General features: G+C 35.2%; 2 protein-coding genes across 8 annotated transcripts in view; one reads left to right on the forward strand and one right to left on the reverse strand.

Moving 5' to 3' along the window:
- LOC105318744 (retinal-binding protein) lies at nucleotides 1-20,478 on the forward strand. 7 transcript variants are annotated; one of them, XM_011415999.4, is made up of 16 exons: nucleotides 1-256; nucleotides 729-778; nucleotides 3,368-3,440; nucleotides 8,598-8,708; nucleotides 9,102-9,171; nucleotides 9,282-9,325; nucleotides 9,638-9,700; nucleotides 9,961-10,149; nucleotides 13,520-13,595; nucleotides 13,893-13,973; nucleotides 14,060-14,143; nucleotides 15,586-15,692; nucleotides 16,146-16,285; nucleotides 17,514-17,662; nucleotides 17,985-18,068; nucleotides 18,886-19,028. In XM_011415999.4, exons 3-15 carry the CDS (start codon nucleotides 3,426-3,428, stop codon nucleotides 18,047-18,049), a joined length of 1,194 nt encoding a protein of 397 aa, XP_011414301.3. In that variant the 5' UTR covers nucleotides 1-256; nucleotides 729-778; nucleotides 3,368-3,425; the 3' UTR covers nucleotides 18,050-18,068; nucleotides 18,886-19,028. The 7 variants fall into 7 exon arrangements, with proteins under 7 accessions (XP_011414301.3, XP_065934119.1, XP_011414297.2 ...); XM_011415995.4 differs by lacking the exon at nucleotides 17,985-18,068 and having other exon boundaries at nucleotides 5-256; nucleotides 18,886-20,478; XM_066078045.1 differs by lacking the exons at nucleotides 1-256; nucleotides 17,985-18,068 and adding an exon at nucleotides 368-503 and having other exon boundaries at nucleotides 18,886-20,478.
- Nucleotides 20,360-22,998, reverse strand: part of LOC105318745 (embryonic protein UVS.2) — a 12,073-nt gene continuing 9,434 nt past the window's right edge. The window contains exons 14-17 of the mRNA XM_011416000.4: nucleotides 22,476-22,691; nucleotides 22,184-22,327; nucleotides 21,203-21,468; nucleotides 20,360-20,742 (exon numbers count right to left, since the gene is read on the reverse strand). Coding sequence (XP_011414302.3) covers nucleotides 20,656-20,742; nucleotides 21,203-21,468; nucleotides 22,184-22,327; nucleotides 22,476-22,691 — 713 coding nt within the window. The 3' untranslated portion in view covers nucleotides 20,360-20,655. The remainder of the gene's footprint in view (nucleotides 20,743-21,202; nucleotides 21,469-22,183; nucleotides 22,328-22,475; nucleotides 22,692-22,998) is intronic.

The following is a 22,998-nucleotide window of genomic DNA, read 5'->3' on the forward strand; positions in this document are numbered from 1 at the left end:
CTAAATCTGTCCGAGGAATGCAGCTAGACGCTTCGCGCTCCAGTGACTATTTTCTTTTCCGAGTATAGAAAATATTGAGCTCCTTCACATAACTTAAAGTGGCGTGTCCAGAATTTGGGAAGATTTAGCCCCAGGAATAGTTTCCACGTACCGCCGACAAAACAGCTGTTACGTTTGTTAATGTGTACCTGAGGATCATTGTCTGGCGGGAACTGGCAGACGACAACATCAGACGGACTGTGACGTATAAACACAGGTAAGGCGGCTTGTCGGACTGGGTCCTTCTCCCCTGTGTCCGGATAGTCCTCCTTTTTATTCCCCACCCCCTCCCCCAATTTCGGAATTTTCTGAGGGAACACTTTGTGTATGGGCTCGCTCTTAGAGTTCTGTGATTGACTTGGTTACAGGTAGACAGACCAGCGAACCACTGGTCTGTTTACGTTCATATCATGATTGTAAATTCATACTAGAAGTCAAAATTTGTGACTGTACAACGTTGGGGGGTAAGTTATTGTGAATCTGTGTGGGTAGGGTGGGTTCAGTCTGCTGATTCAGTGTTCAGATGTGACTAATAAATCTTACCAGAAATCGTTCAATATGGTTTAGAACAATGTACTGAAGTTCATTCAACTCTACATTTTTTAAAAAGGACACATACTTCAGTGAATATCTTATTGATGTCTGTCATTGGGTATGCCGACGATTTTATGTTTCGTGTTTCTTTTCAGTGATTTTAATGAGCTGCGTTGAGTGTAAAGTATTCTCGGAACAGTGGAAGGTACATGCAATAGTTTTTTACATTTTCCATAGTTTTTTTATGTCATTTCTTGGTGTAACATCTATTGGACTAATGGTCTTACAAAATCATTTAATAACGAATTAAATAGATTAAAAAGGAAAATTGGTTAAGATTTAACTGATTTTATAAATATTTACAGATATAAAAAATATAAATTGGCGATTTTTTCAAACTGGTGACTAGTGATTTGAGTGATTGTTAACCGCAAGCATTTCATATGAAGGAAAAAGGTAAAGAAAAAGGAGATGTTTGTGTTTTCATTTTAAGCTTTCCTAGCTTGTGGCCGTATAAAGGGCAAAAAGTCGAACAACTCCTCTATACAAAGCTTCACAAGTTTGTCGGCACAACAACAAAAAAACATGTCCAGTGAAAGGAATCAAATTCAGACCCCGTCATTTTATTCAATCCTAGTTGGTAAACAATTTAATTGGGTGTACATACACACCAGCACAGTGAAACGCCAATTAAATTTTATAATGGGCAAGCTTAGTAATATATTTTATTCCATTGGACTAAATCGTCAGATCAGATAGAAAGAAGGGTTTTGCTCGCTCCACTTTAACAAGTGAAATAAAGCCGTTTATGACATTCCAGAGCAGATCAGACGATTCAGCCCAAAAAGCACCACTGTTTACAATGCCGGCCACCTACATGTTTAAAAGCCCTCCTACTTATAACGTCTGTGGCCAGAAAGGTGATTGCCCTACTTTGTGACGACTGTCCATGTATATCTAAATATATATGTGTACTCGGGTGATTAGAGTCTGAGTATATAGTAGATACTTTCACAGCAAAAACTCTGATTACATTGTATACATCAATACAAAAACGTGAGACTATTGCATGTCGTACTTGTTAATGCGGGGCCCCAGGTGTTGGGGGAGTGGGGGTTTACACTAATACAAATGTAGCTGTCCAGGTATTTCTGGCTTGACCTGGTTTGCTCCCTGGTCCCTTTGACCGGGACTCGACCCAACTCTCGGGATTTAATTGCACTCTCATAAAATTCCCATAGAGGTCCCTTTTTAGAATTTTCACTTCATAAGGGTGCACTATATTTTGCTGGAGTGAAAAGAAAATGATATCAATTGATGTTGGATTTGAACCCCGTTCTTGGTTTGCCTCGCGCGGTTAAAAGTTGAAACTGTCAGATCAAATTATGAAAATTTAGGACTGTAAAGAAAAGATTCACAAAACAGGAACATTTTCATTCTCTCCTTGATGACCGCCTCCGATAAATGATTCAGCAATTTTCCCTTTTAGCATTTTATGGGAATACTGTGTGAATATAGTAAGTGAGTTTTTTTTTCAGTGCCAACATTTTTAAATCAGCATAGCTATGTAAATTGTTCTATCATTTTAACAGATTTTTCTTCATTAAAAAAGACATTTACTTGATACTGCTATTCTAGTATATATATTAATTTCCTAACGATATCGGGGTTTTTTTTTAAGTTAAACGAATGTTGTTATGTTCACTGAGTTTCACCAAATTGCTATCTCCTGCTCGTTTTAATGATTGAATTTGTTTAAACTGATCGAGATAATCTATTTATTATCACTTTTGATTAAAGTAACGAGACCATTTATGCAATGTATTTTTTATTGATTTGAATATTAAGACAGGTGCCTACAAAGCTTTTGATTTAATCTTTTAATTTTTGTGGGTTGTTTTGATGTTTAAACTTTGCCAGTTTACCAAGTAAAAGTGATTAACCTGTGGTGAGAAGTGTTCATCATTAATTTTACGTATCATTTTTATCTAAAATAATTAATTTTTTAAAAAAATTCTCTCCTTTTTTTCTGCTCAATAACCCTCTGTCATCTAATATTAATTAATAAGATAGTAAATTGTGGAATACATGAAACGTAGTTTGTAATTAACCTATAATGTGATTTACAAGTTGTCGCGTTATGGGGCAGAGAGGAAATTGAAGCTTAAAACGTGTTGGTCCAAAAAAGTATATTTAAAACGAATGAAGAATTACTAAATATCATAGACTTTGTATAATCACAAACTCATTATAGAAACTGAGCTAGATGTCATGAAATGATAAACGCTTCAGGATACATGAATGTCATTTTGTAATGATATTCATTGAGTGATGAATTTCACAATGTCGTGTAAATTCCCGATCTATTTTCTCTTCATAAATAGCTAATTAACACAATTAATTTAAAATTCCTAATGCATGTGCAATGGTTACATAATCGAAAATATGCCTCGGATAACCCCGAATGCATCAACTTGTCTATGGTAAACTATCATACATATAGTTATATATATAGGAAAAACAATTCCTCCTGCTTTTCCTTTACATATGTAATCCTTATTTTTTTGTGGGACGAGGGGAGTATACTTTTGAACCACGAGCTACTATTTATTTTCTAAATTATTTTGATATTGTTAAACGTTTGCTGTTCATAAGACATCTAAAACCTATAGTTAATATAACTTTTAAATGTGGAAATGTTATAAATATTTATTAACCTAATTATAAAATAAAGATTTTTTATTTATTTATCATTTTAATTTTCAAAATGTGCTCTGTGATTTATTTTAACCAGGTCACTGTCATTTAGAGTGAAGAGGAGAGAAAAAAAATGAAAGACCTAGTGTGACATCATGAGCAAAAAGAAGGTAAAATAAATTTCAGAAACTGAGAGCTCTATTTATGATAGTCCCTGTCCAGATAAGCGTGTTGTTGTACAGTCACGTGAATATGACATTATCCACATTATCCACATATTAATCTACCAAATGTAGACTAGTCAAGAAAAAATAGATATATTAGATAAATTTGCATTTTATTACCTAAAGATTCTCATATCTTTCTACATATAAAGATAACGTATATGTTCACGTGAAGATTAAGCTGATTCCACAGGCACGTTGCATCGTTTTTAAGTCACCTAAGCTGAAAGCTTAATGGAGCTTTTCTGATCACTTTTTGCCCGGCGTCTCTCCGTCCGTCTGTCTGTCTTTCACATTTTCGACTTCTTCTCCAGAACCATTAGGCCGAATTCAACCATACTTAAAACAACACATCCTTAGATAAAGGGAATTCAACATACACTATAGCATTGAATGATTTATTTTTGACGTCGTGGTGTCAATAACTGCCGTCAGGTGAGCAGACAAATTGAATAACGCGCGTTAGCGCGTTATGATAATTCGTCTGCTCACCTGACGGCAGTTATTGACACCACGACGTCAAAAATAAATCATTTAATGCTTATATTTACATCCATTTACTGATGAAATCAATTATTTACTTAGATAAATCGATATAAATTGCATATAACGGAGGGAGTAAATTAGTAACAGCAAGAACAGCTGTTTTATAAAACCGGTTGAAACTGGTTATCTAATAGACTGTTGAGATGAGATCGACGAGCATGAACATATAATCCATGAAAAATAACTCTTAAATTTTTTTTTTAAATAATGAAGTCAACTTTTTTGTTGAATAACTGTAAAACATGGTGTTTTGACAACATTTATAAATTATATTTGTTCACCGATAACATAGAATTCACTGTTTGAGAACTACTTATGTAAATTACTTGTAAATTCATACGCAGTGAATAGGTGTTGCATTTAGAGGCATTTAAACATCACAGATTTCAATGGAAAAACAAAGTAGAATGTTAATATATGTAATTAAAATGAAGGGCCACGCCCTCTTTCAAAGGGAGATAACTAAAAATCATTGAAAATATGTTGGTGTTTTCCAAAAATATTCTTCTCAAAAACCATTTAGCCAGAAAAGCTGTTACCCATGTGAAAGCTTCCACAGGTAAGCTAGATATTATTTCGTTCAAATAATGATCCCAAAGGGTTGGATGGGGCCACAATGAGCGGTCGAATTTTTATATAGGAATATACAGAGAAAAACCTTAAAAATCTTCCTCTCAGAATCCGATCAGCCAGAAAAGCCGAAACAGGTATGAAAGCATCTTCTGTTAGGGTAGATTCAAATTTGATAAAATCATGATCAATTTCCAGGGGTAGGGTGGGGCCACAGTGAGAGGTCAAATTTTTGCATCGGAATATATAGAGAAAAATCTGAAATTTTTTTTATTTATTTTTTTTTTTGGGGGGGGGGGGCTCCAATTTTAAAAAGAAAATTAAATTAAAATGTTCACAAAAATTTAAATGTCATTATGTATGGTTGTTCTTAATTCTTTAACGATTGTTTAGACCCTGGCTCCTGGAAATTCTTTGACTTCACAAGTGGTTCAAAAATTTGATGTTTATAATCCATATATAAACAGTTGTTTTAGATCTTTTCGACATTTGCAATGCTCTATATGTGACATGACTGTAAAATCATTTGTTACCAAGGGATTCAATGATAAACATAAGAATATGCAAGGGAATCGGTTTACACAGTATCTTGTGTATGACATTATTAAGATATTTTGTTTATGACTCCTTAAAGCTGATTCTATTATGTATATTGTTGCTCAGGTGAGCAATGTGGTCCATGGACCTTTTGTTAAAAGTGGGAGAGGAGTAGACTCATCCCAAAAAATATTGACCTAAAAAGGATGAAAACTTTGCAAATTATCAGGGGGGCAACTCCATTATAATTTTTCTATATAATATTTTAAGAAAAAAGTTTGCTGCGACAAAAAAGGGTGGCAGCCCCCCCCCCCCCCAAAAAAATAAAAATAGAGCGTCATCAAAGATTTACGAGGGTTGTCCCAAAATAATGTAGACAGGACACATAATTTATAATCTGTTCACTGCAATTTCATTAGACTTCTATGTTTTCTTCAATGACCCTTTGGCAAACAATACTGAAAAATTTCTCGAGAAAATGAATAATTAGTAACAACAAGTTTTGTCAGGCGGCGCATTGTGCGACGTCGAAAATTTCCAGTTTTACGTTGTTGCTAAACCCTCCATATCGTTTACGATAACATTTACGTTTTATTTCCGAAAATGTCTTCGAAAAACTATTATCTTTGAACATGTAACCCGAGCGCACATTCAACAAATATTTCTATTTTTGTTTTTAAATATTTGTAAGTACAAACGATCGGCTCCAAAATTGCCCTGTATTACTTGTTGACTAACGTCCGTCTTGCCGAAATGTGTCGTTCAGCATTTTGACGTCTATGATATCGTTTGGGGTTTCTTTTTTCCACTTATTGTCATCATACTTGTTCAAATATTTTCAATGTTATTTAACTAATTATTCACAAAACGCATTTCTAATCGATTTTGTTAATTTCATTAACTTCCAAACCCGCTTAGGATTTATTTCATGGTCTTTACAAAATTGTATCTGTTACAGCTGCGCCGCCTGAAACGCTGACATCGTCATTTTATTACGAGTTAACTTTTCGACTTGTCACAAAACGCGCTATAAAATATTTAAAAGTTTTATTATAGCCTAAACATTTTCTGGGTAAATAATAGAATAATTATCAAATATCAATGTATGTTTTATTTGAATTTTTTCATTCGAAAAGTACTTTTCATCGCAATTTTCTTTTCATTATGTTAATTTTAACTGAATAACGCCACTTGTCTACGCTATTTTGGGACAACCCTCGTATTCCATGAGCGTGCTGCTACCTTTGAAAGTACAGCACCCCGATACGTTAACACAATGAAAGGTAGACCATATTTTGCAAAATCGATGGTGCGATAGTGAACAGCGTGGCCCTAGCCGGATTCCATACCATATCGCAAAACATACTAGAACACAAAACTAGAAGCACAATAATTACATATTAAGTGAGAATAGAACTACCCACTCATAAATCAATTAGTACAACACAGCATGATACCAAAGAGTAATGCCATCGGTAATAACCAAATAGTAATGTCACCGGTAATAACCAAGGAGTAATGTCACCGGTAATAACCAAGGAGTAATGTCACCGGTAATAACCAAAGAGTAATGCTACCGGTAATAACTAAAGAGTTATGTCAACGATAATAACCAAGGAGTAATGTCACCGGTAATAACCAAGGAGTAATGTCACCGGTAATAACCAAGGAGTAATGTCACCGGTAATAACCAAGGAGTAATGTCACCGGTAATAACCAAGGAGTAATGTCACCGGTAATAACCAAGGAGTAATGTCACCGGTAATAACCAAAGAGTAATGCTACCGGTAATAACCAAGAGGAATGCCAGCGGTTATAACCAAATAGTAATGCCATCGGTAATAACTAAAGAGTAATGTCACCGGTAATAACCATATAGTAATGCCATTGGTAATAACCAAAGAGTAGTGTCATCGGTAATAACCAAATAGTAATGCCATCGGTAATAACCATATAGTAATGCCATTGGTAATAACTAAAGAGTAATGTCACCGGTAATAACCAAAGAGTAATGCTACCGGTAATAACTAAAGAGTTATGTCAACGATAATAACCAAGGAGTAATGTCACCGGTAATAACCAAGGAGTAATGTCACCGGTAATAACCAAGGAGTAATGTCACCGGTAATAACCAAGGAGTAATGTCACCGGTAATAACCAAGGAGTAATGTCACCGGTAATAACCAAGGAGTAATGTCACCGGTAATAACCAAAGAGTAATGCTACCGGTAATAACCAAGAGGAATGCCAGCGGTTATAACCAAATAGTAATGCCATTGGTAATAACTAAAGAGTAATGTCACCGGTAATAACCATATAGTAATGCCATTGGTAATAACTAAAGAGTAATATCACCGGTAATAACCAAAGAGTAATGTCACCGGTTATTACTTAAGAGTAATGTCACCATTTATAACTTAAAAATAATGCCACCGGTAATAACCGAAGAGTAATACCACCAGTCTTACTTAAGAGTAATGTCACCAGTTATAACTTGAGAGTAATGCCACCAATAATAATAATTTAAAAGTAATGCAACCGGTAATAACCAAAGAGTAATGCCTCCAGTAATAACTATCGGGTAATCTACCAGTATCAACAAAATGGGTATTTCATCGGTAATTATCAAAGAGTTATTTCACCGGTGATAACAATGCAAAAAACTCGATCACAATGCAATCGATAATACCCAAAAGAACAATATGAAACCGGTAATAGCTTAGGAGCATCTTCACCTGGCATTAACAACGCAAAGAGTATTCACACTGGTGTAATGACCAATTAGAAAATTACGCCAGTTTTTACTAAAGAGTAACTTTATCAGTAATAAACACCCATTTCTTCGGTAATAACAAACACTGCCTTGATATTTGTTCTTCATCACACATACTCATACTGCCGAACCGTGTCTGGACACCGATAACTCTATAAGCACAGAATGATAGCTTCTCGCCGGTATTTTGTACTTTAGATCTATTTTTGGTCTGAGATATGTGGTACCCAGACCCCGTAGGCAGCGTCTCCAATAAATCTTTATGATTATGTAACACCTTGTAACGTAAGCGAACACTCCCAGACTCGGGTCACACAAGAGTAGGCCGTATATTTATGTAAATGAATGTCTTTTTGACATGACGTACGACTCATCAATCAGATTTTCGTATATCTCCCTTGAAGTTCCATTCCACAATTTCAGTAGGAAGTGAATGTGTTATGGTCTCAAAATTGTAAACCTTTGAGGCGTTAAAACAAACACTGCCGTACTAAGTCAATCCGATCATTAATGGTACCTTATCATCGGATTATACAGAGAGTTACCGATCATACCGTCATCACGGCTTTTTAGCACCATCTAGTTCCACTACCCCCCTCCCTTCTGACAGAGATGATAGTACAGATGAAAGCTTGACTGTGGGGATTTGTTGAGTTGTGTTTATTATGTCTCTACAGTACTCTATGAATGGGCAGCTGGAACCGACGGACGCTAAACGGATTCCAGAAAATGACCAAACTAACGGTCCGAAACAACCCCAGACCAAGGAAGAGGTCGCTCTGGTAGAGGTAGGAGAGAGAGAGAGAGAGAGAGAGAGAGAGAGAGAGAGAGAGAGAGAGAGAGAGAGAGAGAGAGAGAGAGAGAGAGAGAGAGAGAGAGATGTCGTAACTTTAAATAATGTGAAGAAGATTGACATACCTGTCTAATTTTAAATCGTTACGTCGGATCATACGCCGATAATCAACACACGACAACACGGAATTATATCATCTCATTTTACGCATTTCATTATTTTTTGGGTAGTTTAATTTACCTATCAGTAGCTTATAAGTTGATTAAGTTTCTCTATATTTTTGAGAGAAAATACTTTAACGGTAGAAAGAAAGCTTACTTTGCAGATAAGTATAATAATGTAACCTTCCTATAAATTATAACTATATTGATTTTATATTTCCACACAGTTCAAACGACGAGTACAAGATCTAGTGAAACCTAGCCATGACGACTTTTACCTACGAAGATGGTTGAAAGGTATGATGTGTGCTGCTATTTCTAGATGTTGATGAGCATAAAAATGCAATGAAGAATATAATAAGCAATTCAAGAAATTAAAATGACGCAATCTTCTTTCTCTTTTTCAGCTCGGTGTTTTGACGTAGACAAAGCAGAGCAAATGTTTAGAGCAGTAAGTGATCGGTTTTCATTTCTTGAATAGCTGGGGGCAATCCCATGAATATAATATAACCCCCCCCCCCCTCCAAAAACATTTAATTAAAAATAATCAAAGAATTCATCTAAAATTAAATAAGTCATCAGCCGAATGAACTAATCTACTCATTGTGTCTTTGATTATCTGCTTCGGTTCTCGTTGTCAAGGCAATGCCCGAGTAGTCCCGTTGTCTTTCACGGCGATTGTTTGATGATGAACGGAGAGTTTTTATATCTGAATCTGCTTTTAATTTCACTGATGGTATTATGTATCCTGATGTATTTCCAGAGCATGGCTTTCCGGGAGAAGATGAAGGTAGATACAATACTAGAGGACTACAAACAACCCGAGGTACCGTATCCTGTATTTCCACAAAATAATAAAAAGAGTAGCGGAATAAGTATCTTCATATTAGAGCCAATGTCCTCTGTAAATTTTACATTTTCACCAAGAGACCCTGATATGAAGTATATTTATCAGTCCATGATTCAAAAGAACCAAAACCGCCGCTATACGTATATAAGCGTTTTAACAAGAGCTTCAGCTTTCAGTGTCTAAGTCCAAGCTCTTGGTAAAACGGTTCTACTTAGACTTTGAACCTTTATTGGCAGGTGCTACAGAAATACCTGACAGGTGGGTTCTGTGGGCATGCGCGGGACGGTAGTCCTGTACGAGTGGAGCCCTACGGTCGTCTGGACATAAAGGGTCTGATGTGTTCCGTCAGAAAGTCGGACTTGGAAAAAGCCAAGATTCAGCAATGTGAATGGACGGTTCTAGACTGGCAGAAGGAGAGCCAAAAGGTAATAAAGGGGTCGTTAAGTAGACAAAACGTGGCGAAGGAGTCCTAAAGTAGACAAAAGGTGGCGAAGGCGGTCCTGAAGTAGACAAAATGTGGCGAAGGAGTCTTAAAGTAGACGAAAGGAGGCAAAGCGTCCTTAAGTAGACAAAATGGGATAAAGGGGTCCTAGAGTAGACAAAAGGTGGCAAAGGGGTCCTTATGTAGACAAAAGGCCCTAAAGTAGACAAAAAGTGCCGAAGGGGCCTCAAGTAGACAAAATGTGATAAAGGAGTCCTAAAGTAAAAACAAAGTGATAAAAGGGTCCTGATGTAGACAAAAGGTGGCAAAGGGGTCCTTAGGTAGACAAAAGGTCTTAAAGTAGACGAAAGGTGACAAAAGGACCTAAAGTAGACAAAAGATGACAAAGGGGTCCTTAAGTAGACAAAGGGTGACAAAGGGGTCCTAAAGTAGACAAAAGATTATAAATAGGTTCAAAATTAGACAAAAGGTACCGATTACAAAGGGGTCTTAAAGTAAGCAAAAGGTAACAAATGGGTCTTAAAGTAGGCTAAAGGTAACAAACTAGCTTAAAGAAGCCCCAAAATAACATTAAGGAACATAAATACATTTAAAGTATCATTCAATGAAAGTGGTTATAAAGTAGCCCAACAGTAACACTAAATTTAATTAAGGATAATGATACCTTTAGGAAAAAAAATACGCAGTTACAGTAACTCAAACAGTAAGTTTCTTCACGTGGAGCCATCAAAGAAGCAGGCATGGATACAGCTCGTAACATGTTTTAGAACGTACAAGTCATAATACACGTAGTTCGTATCTTTTACCCTTTATCCGTGTGGTCTGTGTGGAGAATGAACAGGTTTTGTGTAACATTGACGAGGTTTTTTTGTTCTTTTTGTTTGCAATCGGAGACTTGTTTGACCTCTGTCTTAGGGCCATTGTTCAGAGGGTTCATATACAGTGTAAAAATATTTGTTCGCACAATGTACCCTACCCTTTTCACCAACTCTACTCTCCCCGTATCCCATATTCAGACAGACCTAAGTATGTATATCGGTCATAAAAAGAAGCTATTATTTCATTTACATTGTAAGATGACACCCTCAGAACAATAACAGCTCTGTATTATTGAATCATATGGCATTACAAATGTGTCTTCAACGATCAGAACTTGAACTATATAACGTTAGATTTAGATTTGTTACTGTCTGGCAAAGATTATGCCACGTGGCGTATGACTTTGACAGCAGTTCATGTAAAAGTGTACCGCGTATGTAAAGAGACTAGAACAACGTGCAAGACGCTTAATTTTGACGGGGGAAAACCACAGACAATTGTTTCTGCAATTAAGTTAATTATGATACAAGGGGTAAAATTCATGGCAGAAGCAAATGTCTATAGTTTTATCTTATTCTCGCTTCGGCATAAGGTGTAATAATTTTTTGTAGTATATATTTGAGACATTCATAATTTTCAGACAAGAACAGGTGTGTCGCCCCTGCCTTTCACACTGAAGCATAAGTAAGCCAATCTCTTTGGCTGGCTCACACCGAGCCCTGAGATCCGATTACTTGAAGCACCGAGTCTTGTTCTGTGTACATTTTTTGCATCCATGTCAATCCCATTGATTTGCGTGCTTTGTAAAGGGTATGTGGCATCAAGATATTGTGTAAGAGGATTTATTTTTCGATTGACTCATGTAGAGATCATTTGATTCATGCTACTTGTTGACTGAAAAGAAACACGAATTTTGACATATCAAAATAAGGCTGTTGTAATATTACACGTTATTATGAGAGCAAATCCTTTATATTTTTTTACTTTATATTATCTTCTTACTAGGAAAATAGAATTATGTTCTTGTATCTATAAATTATTGAAAATTGTACCATAGATGGGTGCAATTTCAATGCCACCTTAACACTGGCATTATTATCTTCATGTAAATTAAGTTAGGTTTATAATGCTTTGTACATCTGAAGCATATTAAATATTATATAAATAGTGCCTGTTTGGGAGGGTTACAGTTGAAAATGTCACCCCCGAGAAAACCATTGTCAACCGACGCGAAGTGAAGACTGACAAATGTATTTAAGGGATGTCATTTTCAACTCTTACCCTCCCAAATAGGCACTATTTATTTTATTATGATGAATGTCTTAATTTTAAAGAAAAAATTATTGCTGACTTGAACCGTACGGCGAACCGTATGCGCAAATAACAATTATACTTTCATGTTAAATACTGAAATCTGATTGGTTTAGACGCAGTTAGTAATCCGTTCTATTACCCTCAGCGTTAGCAACACACTTGGCAACGGGTAACACAACGAATTGTTACATGCGCGTAAATTATGCGCGTACGGTTCGCCGTAGAATTCACTTCATTTCTATATAAAGCAGGAAAATTTTCTTTAAAATTAAGACATTCAGTATAATAAAATGAATAGTGCCTGTTTTGGACGGTAACTGTTGAAATTGACACCCTTCGAAAACCATTGTCAACCTCCACTTCGCGTCGGTTGACAATGGTTTCCTTGGGGTGTCAATTTCAATTGTTATACTTTCATGTTAAATACTGAAATCTGATTGGTTAAGACGCAGTTAATAATATTTACTATTACCCTCAGCGTTAGCAACGCACTTGGCAACGGGTAACATTAAAAAATGTTACATGCGCGAAAATTATGCGCGTACGGTTCGCTGTAGAATTCACGTTATTCCTATATAAAAGCAGTAAAATTTTCTTAAAAATTTTAAAAAAGACATTCAGTATAACAAAATAAATAGTGCCTGTTTGGGAGGATAACAGTTGAAATTGACACCCCTCGAAAACCATTGTCAACCTCCGCTTCGCGTCGGTTGACAATGGTTTTCTCGGGGTGTCAATTTCAACTGTTACCCTCCCAAACAGGCACTATTTATATACTGTTACCCTCCCAAACAGGCACTATTTATATAATGTTACATGTAACCGTTGCCAAGTGTGTTCCTAACGCTGAGAGTGATAGAGCGGATTATAAGCCAATCAGAATTTAACATGAAAATATAATAACATCGTATTATTCTTATTATTCTTAGTTTAACAAATCAAATACGATTTATTTTATTTAAGAGAATGAACCGTTTGGGAGATTTATTAACTTTCTCTCACAAAAAAAATTATTAGATCATCATAACCATGCTTGTCAAATCAAACACTCAATAGAATAGAAAAAAATATTCCACTTATAAAGAACAGTGGGATACAATTACCCACCACATTAGGAGAAAAAAGATTTACCACAAATGCTCACTTGTTCTATTTGAGCTATAATTTTGCAAATGATCACTTGTTCTATTTTTAGTTAAATGTGTTCGTTCTATTTTTAGCGAGGACAGCGGGTGGACGGACTGACGGTGGTGTTCGATATGGCGGGAGTCGGCACCAGTATGCTCTGGCGACCAGGTAAATCATAGTTCTAGATGCCACTAATATGAACAAAAAACTTTTCCAAAACATAACACACATCAAATCTATAACTATTTCTAAAGAATTTTGTTTTGGTTGGGACCTGCTATTTGTGTGTCTAAAATTATTCGTATAAAATTCGTGGTTCAATGTAAATATGTAAATTTCATAATTTGTGTTATATCTTTTACATATATAGACATTACTTATTCTAGTATTCTTTGAATACAGAACATAGTAAAACTTTAAACGTTTAGCTTCTCAGTGTGATGTTTGATTTATCTTGACTTGTAGGTCTGAAAATGTACCTTCACTTAGTCAAAATCTTGGAGGACAACTATCCAGAGATGATGCGCTATCTTCTCATTATCAACGGTTAGTCGTGTAATCCATAAGCTTTCTCATTGTCTTTTTCTTTCAACAAAGAGCTTATATTTGATCCGAGCTTGTTATACATTTAGCTCCAAAGATCTTCCCGCTTCTGTACAAAATCTGCCGGCCACTGATCAGCGAGGACATGAAGAAAAAGATTCACGTCATAGGTGGTGAGTTATCAATTCAATTCAATTCATTTATTCCCTCAAAACCATGTAAATGGTACAAGAGGTACATCATATATATATATATATATATATATATATATATATATATATATATATATATATATATATATATATATATATATATATATATATATATAAAACATATATATACATGTACATAGTCAGAACGATGAAAACGTGTACACCCTTTGTAATCAGTATATTTAAACTGATAATATTTACTAGATCAAACATGGATTAACTTATTGAAACCTACAGCGATCTAAGGAAAATCACGGACCGCATGAATAATCATGATGATGTCAGACTCGAATTCCCATAGGAGACCAGTTGGCTGTTTTCTTTTAGCTAACGAACTGATGTACAGTAACAGTAATTTACTGAATTTTACAATCAATTTATTAATTTGTTAAATGAAAAATTTAAATGTAAACAATAAAATGCTTTCTTTGAAGATCTTTGCGGGTTATGTATTTTTTCTGCAATTCACCACCTTCATATTCCGCATGAATCACAAAAGAAAGCAGTTTATTGTTTAAATAATTGCATTTTATACGGATACAAAAATGTCCCCTTGACACTGACATAACTACTAGTATCCATAATCCGGCAAAGTGTTTTATTTGTACATGTACATTTATACAATGTTTTATTTGTACATGTACATTTATACACCATGCATTTGTAATAACAGATGCATGTACTGGGAGATTTCGCATTGAAACTTAAAACTGTTTTATTTAATTAAACGCCTATAATTAATGGCGGTGTACGATTAGAAACAAGAAAAAGAATATTTACATTTACAAACTAGTATATTCATGAAGATTTATAATTAAAATAAAAAGTAAAAGCCTTTAAAGAAGTATTTTTTTTAAATTTGCTTTTTTTTTACTGCTTAATATGAATAGGTAGTTCATTCCATAGTTTTGGTCCAAGATTACTAAAACCTCGTCTCACTAAAAGTCTTTCTATTATTAAAAGGAACAGTGTGTTTCTGTGCATTGTATTTATTTCTCCTTGTGCCATTCCAGATAACATTACGTTGCAACTCCTGTCAATACAAGTTTTTCTTTTTATGTACAATGTAACTTGTAACAATTTTAACTTTTTATGTACAGTGTAACAATGTAATCATTTGCATTCTATCTATTTCTCCGTGTGCTATTTCGAAAAATATGACGTTGCAATAATTTCTGTTGTGTGTTGCTTCTTTCGTTCGATACTTTACATACATTTGATCCTTTGATAATCTAGCATAGCTGTGCGGCATTTTTTGTTGATATTTTCTTTGAAATTCATGTTTCATTTAAAAAGGCACCAAAGTATCGTATGCATTTCACAGATTTTATTTCATTTTCGCCATGATGCCTTCTCTGCATTTTATCTTTAAAAAACGTGAAGGCTTCACGATTCATTGACAGGTGATTACACAGAGTACCTGTTGAAGTTTATCGACCCCTCAAACCTACCTGCCTGTTACGGGGGCTCACTGAGGGATCCAGACGGTGACCCTACCTGTAAAACAATGGTGAGTTAAAAGTCGAGGGTTCGGTCTCTGGTTGTAATACGATGGTGAGCTTATTTCACTGAGATTTCCTACCGCCACGCGGTTCACCTTTTCAAAAAAGTTTTAGACTCGACCCCTTTTGTGATAAAAAGGTACATGTAATCAGTAAGGCAATTAGCGTGTCCCTTTGCCAAAAGCAAAATTGAGTTGCCATTTATATCTCAAGTTGTTTATAGCTAACTAAAGTTTCATAGAATTCAGAAGTACGTCGAAAACAAATAAATAAAATATAAGAAACTTTGTTAAACCATTATGTAACCATTATGTAACCATTATGTAACCATTATGTGACAAGTGGGTAACACGTTTGCTACACGGATACATGACAAAATGACAACAATGGTACATGAACATGTACTTTTGCAACTGTGACACAAACGCACATTAGTATTTTAATGAAATGATATTGTTTAGATTTGTTATGGCGGCGAGGTTCCAGAAAAATATTTCCTACAGAACGCGGACTTTCAGGAACAGATGCAGTCTGCCACCGTACCAAGGGGAGACAAACTCTCCATCGACCAGCAGGTGGACAGAGTCGGCAGTATACTCAAGTAAGGACTGTACTCAATATAGAGTCGACAGTATACTTAAGTAAGGACTGTACTCAATATAGAGTCGACATTATACTCAAGTAAGAACTGTACTCAATATAAATCGACATTATACTCAAGTAAGGACTGTACTCAATATAGAGTCGACATTATACTCAAGAAAGAACTGTACTCAATATAGAGTCAACAGTGTACTCAAGTAAGGACTGTACTCAATATTGAGTCAACAGTATACTCTAGTAAAAACTGTACTAAATATAGAGTCGACATTATACTCAAGTAAGGACTGTACTCAATATAAAGTCGACAGTGTACTCAAGTAAGGACTGTACTCAATATAAAGTCGACAGTGTACTCAAGTAAGGAATGTACTCAATATAGAGTCGACAGTGTACTCAAGTAAGGACTGTACTAAATATAGAGTCGACAGAGTACTCAAGTAAGGACTGAACTCAATATAGAGTCGACAGTGTACTCAAGTAAGGACTATACTCAATATAGAGTCGACAATGTACTCAAGTAAGGACTGTACTCAATATTGAATCGACATTATACTCAAGTAAGGACTGTAATCAATATAAAGTCGACAGTGTACTCAAGTTAGGACTGTACTCAATATAAAGTCGACAGTGTACTCAAGTAAGGACTGTACTAAATATAGGATCGACAGTATACTCAAGTAAGGACTGTTCTCAATATAGAGTCGACAGTATACTCAAGTAAGGACTGTACTCAATAAAGAGTCGACAGTATACTCAAATAAGGACTGTACTCAATATAGAGTCGACAGTATACACAAGTAAGGACTGTACTCAATAAAGAGTCGACAGTATACTCAAATAAGGACTGTACTAAATATAGAGTCGACAGTGTACTCAAGTAAGGACTGTACACAATATAGAGTCGACAGTATACACAAGTAAGGACTGTACTCAATAAAGAGTCGACAGTATACTCAAGTAAGGACTCACTGAATTCAATAAAGAGTCGGGGTGTCTATTTCTAAAAATAGTAATACCGGATTATAGAGGTCCAATTTGAATAAAAGTTTTGAACATGATAAAAGTTGACATTTAAATCACAAAATCGGCATAATTGTCGATCATTTGAAATTAATGCATCATCATCAATACATCATCGTTATCATCATCATCTTGAATACTTGACTGTATTGTTATTTCCCACCCGTCGATAACTTTGGTTTTTTTTACACCGCCTGACATTGTAGGTGGGAGTTTAAGACCGAGGACCACGACATCGGGTTCGGGGTGTTCTACAAGAGCCCCAAGGGCAGTGTTCCGGTCGTGGAGACATCACGTGTCAACAGTCACGTGGTCGCCGAGGATGGGAGCTACATCTGTGATAAAACAGGGACATGTGCGTTTAATTTGTTTCTCCTTTTTTTTGGTTTTAAATCTAGCTAGATTTTTTATTCATTTGTGAAATTATCTTAATGAGGTTGAATGGATAACAAATTAACCATCAGATCTTCCCTAAATTGTTATATATTAATTTTAAACCATAATTTTAGGACAGAAATTCCTACTACTACCCTATACATGTACTTATATCTCGATTGTAGTTCAGAGACTACGAATTTATTTTTTGTACTTTAATACTACTTTTTGGATTACATATAACATAAAATTTATTACTGCATCACAATACCATGCGTAAAACTAACTTTGTTGTATTTCAGATACTATAGAATTCAGTAGTTCTCGGTTGTATCGCACCGTTCTTTATTACAAAATACGAGTATGATTTAGGAACAGGAGGGAGCGTAGGTTTCTATGTTTTATCGAGTTTGTTAGAGCATCAACTTGACTGGTAGATCGGTTAATGATTGGTGTAGGAAGAAGCATGAATTGTCACGCCCAGAAATCTATATATACATGTATATATGTATAATTGGCATATTCCTTAAAGAGTGAAGCATGGATTTGTTTGTAAACAATTTGCATGGATTTGTTTGTAAACAATTAGCATGGGTTTGTTGTTCAGGCTTAATATTTTTTGTTTTTGAAGTTATAACTAGCGTGAATTTGTATATTTGGCCGGTATGATACGTTGTCACATGCAAGTCTGTGTTGGCATATTGTTAAAAAAGCATGAATTCAACCGTTATGGCATATCAGGGCGTATTGTAAAATGTGGACTCGTTTTATGCTGTCAATGTTTACGTCAGATTTGCTTTAAGGGAATTATGCTCGAAGGATTTAAGAAGTATATTATAGATAAGAATTACTTTGTGGATATATGCATGCAAAGAGCTTGGTTTGAGGATACGGATAGAATATCTTTTCTATGATAAAACAAAATTTACACAATAAATCCTAGTTTGATGCCATCTTATTTGGTTTGTACAACTAACTTGTTTTGTTGCAAGGAAAATAAAGACTATATAAAGAAAATGGGAACGATTCAGCAAACTAAGTTTACAAAACCTATAAAAGATATATAGTCTTTTTGAGATTTTGAGATCTAAGAACTTGTCGGCCACTGCTGTTATCAATCTACCGTTATTGTCGTCAGCCACTACTGATTGTATCATCACGTGATGCTCATTGATACCTTTGAGTCCTTTATTTATTTTACAGATACACTGGTCTTTGACAATTCGTTCAGCTGGACCAGGAGTAAGACTATTTACTATAACGCCGAGGTTCTGTGTGAGGACGAGGCTCTGATCACCACGGAGATCAACAGTCTGATCGAACAGGGAGACTGGGAAACCCTCTCCCGGAAGTTCGAAACCACGCACTTATAACCGGCCTCTTGAACTACAGCCGATTTCTTTAAATTCAGGCAGTTATAGCTGTCCCCCGAAACCACAGCGAATTACTTAAAATCTCTGGAATTACAGGCGATTAAAAAATCCAGGTTCTTTATAACCACCCCTGGAGAACCGGTCCGGAAGAGTTAAAAGATTCAAAACCACGCCCGAAATGAAACAGTCTGTTTCACAATAGACGGTCCTCAAAACCGCTAAGTTAAAAAAGCCACTCGCTACACGCTTCCCTTATTAATGCCTGCTCATACTTATTTGTAATGGTTAAGAAAAGATAACTCCCTCTTTTTGGTTACGAGGGAGGTTGCACCTTTATACGTATATCATGGACTTTGAGGGACAAAATTTTCTGTACAGTGTTATTTCTATTTTTCCATCATCGTCTTTTCCTTGAGACACGGTATAAGCTATTATTTGAATGGAATCACCATCAAGCTGGCCATGGTGTTATTAGCCTTTGTTGACAGTACATGTATGTCCTACTTGCACATTGCTTTGCTGTAAAACAGACGATTTCTTATCCATCTCCACGTTTACTTCCCACTTTCATATAATGAATCAGTTCTCTGTTTATGAATAGAAACTTATCAATGCATTCTATTTCTGCATATCTGTACATGATATATGGAGTATTTCTATATATCTGTACATGATATATGGAGTATTTCTATATATCTGTACATGTTAAATGGAATATTTCTGTATATGTGTACATGTAATATTGAATATTCTTATGTACTTGTACATGATATATTATGTATTTTATAAATCTCACATAATAATTACATCATGTATTTTATATAATATCTTTGCATGACATGTATTTGATATATTTGTACATGATAATTATATTAAGTATTTTGTAAATTTGTACTTTTATTATTTATGTGTGACATGAATTATAGCAGTTATTAACTAATCGCAGATATTGATACTTGCATTAGAAATAATGACAGGTTAAGGTATTGATATTTAAAACATACCGGAGCATCATCTTATCATTGTGTACAATTTCTATAAATCACTATATATCATTCAACATTCGTCACCTTCACTGTTTTTCTTTGTACGAAATCCCTCTTAGTTATCTCCACAAATCATCACTTTTCGATGTACGTGCATCATAGAGTTGACTATAGTACTTAAAAGTGCACTATACACATGTATATTACTGTATTGTTCTTTTGTGTTTTATGTTGAAATTTAATTTCATTTTTGTGTTACCAATGCAGTCCAGATTAGCTGTTGTGCCATTTTGATCAAAATGAGGACAAATTCATTGATTCGTTAACTACCCGTCTTTAATAATTTAACATTATTTTGTGTTACATAATAATGATATATTGCGTACCATGTGCGTGTCTGGCATTATAAATAAAATCAAAAGTATCTGCACATGAAATCCTTGTTTGCTTTAAAATAACAAAATGATAATTTAAAAATGCAACCTCTTTTAGTATGGAGTTCTTCCCAGTTTTTGACTTATGTCGTTGTGGTATGATAATTTTACTAAATGAAGGACTATGTTGGTTATGGAACAACAAGTTGATTTTTAGCGACATTACAGCTGTTGGAATCTTTAATTACACGAACCGTCACGTGTTATGATGTCATCAAGAGCGGCGGAGCTACCAAATCCAGTGCCCATCTCATAACGGAAAATTATCTGGGAAAAAAAATAGATAATCAATTTTTAAACGACAATATCTAAAGAATTTAAGTGAGGTAATTTGATCAAAATCTTGTAATATTTCAGACGTACAAGATATAATAAACAATAATGAATTAATTTGGAACTGATTATTTTGATTCGATAGGTATAAAGACATTATAAAATTTATATATAAAGATACGATATACAAACAGAAGTAAAACTGGAACTGGTTATCTCGATAAATCTACAGGCAAATGAACCGAACCCTCCATTTTTAGAAAACATTCATTATATCATTTTCACTAAATACACAATATATCAAGATACGATATACATGTACAAGAAAATACAAGGAACTGATTACTTAATAGATAAATGATTCCATAACCGTCGATAATTCCAGATATACACATAATTCATGTATACATGAAAACATAAAACATGAAAACATAATAAGCAGGAAGTAAAGTACCTGGAACTGGTTGTCTGGATATATCTGGATCTGGGCTGTCTCCCATTGACTGTCTGGGCTGGATGTTGTTGACCATGGCGCTGACACTGCGCCCGTGATGGCGTCCTTTACGTGCACGTGTAGACTGGACTGGTCTCTCCCGTACACGGTGTACGAGAATGACAGACATTGGCTACGTCCGCTCTGTGTGGTGTATGTCCTAGTGACGACTTCCGCTATGTCACCGGGAGCGCCGTGACGTAATGATTCCGTATACAGGAAGTGACCTGTGTGAAATGTATCTTTCGGTAAAAGATAAGGGTAAAAAAGGGTGTCTGAAGCACAGGGACATTTTTAATTGGTAAATACGTGTAATATTTATTAGGCCACAAAAATGTTTTTCCTATTAAAAGAAATTTTTACTTTTAAAATCAACCTATATTTGCCTTTGGTCCGAAGACGTAATAAGGAATAACCCAAACCTCAGTTTACTTTTCAATCTTTCTAAATTTAGGAAGAAGAATAAAATTATACAAGTTGCTTTACAGCTGAGATCAGGGGTCTGTATAACTGAAGCATTTAGAACAACGTCATATGAATTTATTCATTTAAAGTAACCTGATATGATATTTTACAAGGTCATTATCTGACTAGCTGGATTTTTATGGAAAAAAAAATATAAGACAAGTGAAGGCATACGTGTACAACCGATATACGAATTTCAACATTAGAGACCTATATTTTTGACTTTAAAAAAAGTCAGTGATGACATAAAAGCAGAATTTCATGAATTAATCAAGGAGTGACGAGGATTAGAAGTTTTTGGGTTTTTGTCAAAATTGTTGATGGACAATTGAAAATAATGTTATTCTTTGATATTTTCTAATGAATGCATTGCAAAAGTTCATTAGTCTTGTTTTATTTGAATTAGTATGATATTGATAAATGTCAGACACAAACACACTAGAAGGGCGGTCAGACTTTGTTCTACTTAGCGCTTACCTTTCGTGGAATTATAACTATCAATACGTGGTTTTTGTATATACTGTGTTTCTCTCGGTTTCTCGATCCACCAATCAAAATTGTTCTCAGAACCTTGTTGAAATCCACACAGGTTTCCCTCAAAATCACACACAGTCGGGGTTTCTAAATAAAAAGGTCTACAGCCTTTAATATCACAATCCTGATTTTGATTTTTATACGCAATAGAATTACCGTGTATGTTGTAAATGAACCTTATTTGTACGGAAGCTTAATTTGGGATGTATTGTTGTAGTATTTTATAGAGACTGACTTCTTATGAACGTTCTGAAGGCTCGAACACAAACGGGAAAGATGTCTGACCACACGGCGAAGGCGGGCTGATCCAAGCAGACGAGAGTTGCAGGGTGACTGGGATTTTTGAAGTGGTAACCATGGTGACACTGATACGTCACCGTGTCCCCCACAAAGTGAGTTGTATACGTCATAGAACAGTGCGCCGTTGGAACTGGCTCAACGCAGGTCTTTCCTGGAAAATCAGTAATTTGTGATGCTATTAATTTACTTAGATAATCATAATGAATGACGGCGGTAAAATCTAAACATACACTACACAATACAAGTTTTTTTGTATCCATATCTTCGCTCGCCATGGGTTTTCGGTCCACTCCGCTCCCCATTATGGGACCGAAAACCCTTGGCTTTTATGAGGAGTGGAGTAAACCAAAAACCTTCAGCTAGCGAAAATGTATATCCCTAACAGTTCTACTTAACATTGAGAGAGAGAGAGAGAGAGAGAGAGAGAGAGAGAGAGAGAGAGAGAGAGAGAGAGAGAG

This window comes from Magallana gigas, chromosome 3 (assembly GCF_963853765.1).
Source record: "Magallana gigas chromosome 3, xbMagGiga1.1, whole genome shotgun sequence".
NCBI lineage: Eukaryota > Metazoa > Mollusca > Bivalvia > Ostreida > Ostreidae > Magallana > Magallana gigas.

What these genes read in the sequence shown, in the direction of transcription:
- LOC105318744 (XM_011415995.4), top strand. An exon ending in AGGACTACAAACAACCCGAG is followed by an intron (nt 9,701 to 9,960) that starts GTACCGTATCCT and finishes CTTTATTGGCAG; the next exon opens with GTGCTACAGAAATACCTGAC. An exon ending in AAAGATTCACGTCATAGGTG is followed by an intron (nt 14,144 to 15,585) that starts GTGAGTTATCAA and finishes ATTCATTGACAG; the next exon opens with GTGATTACACAGAGTACCTG.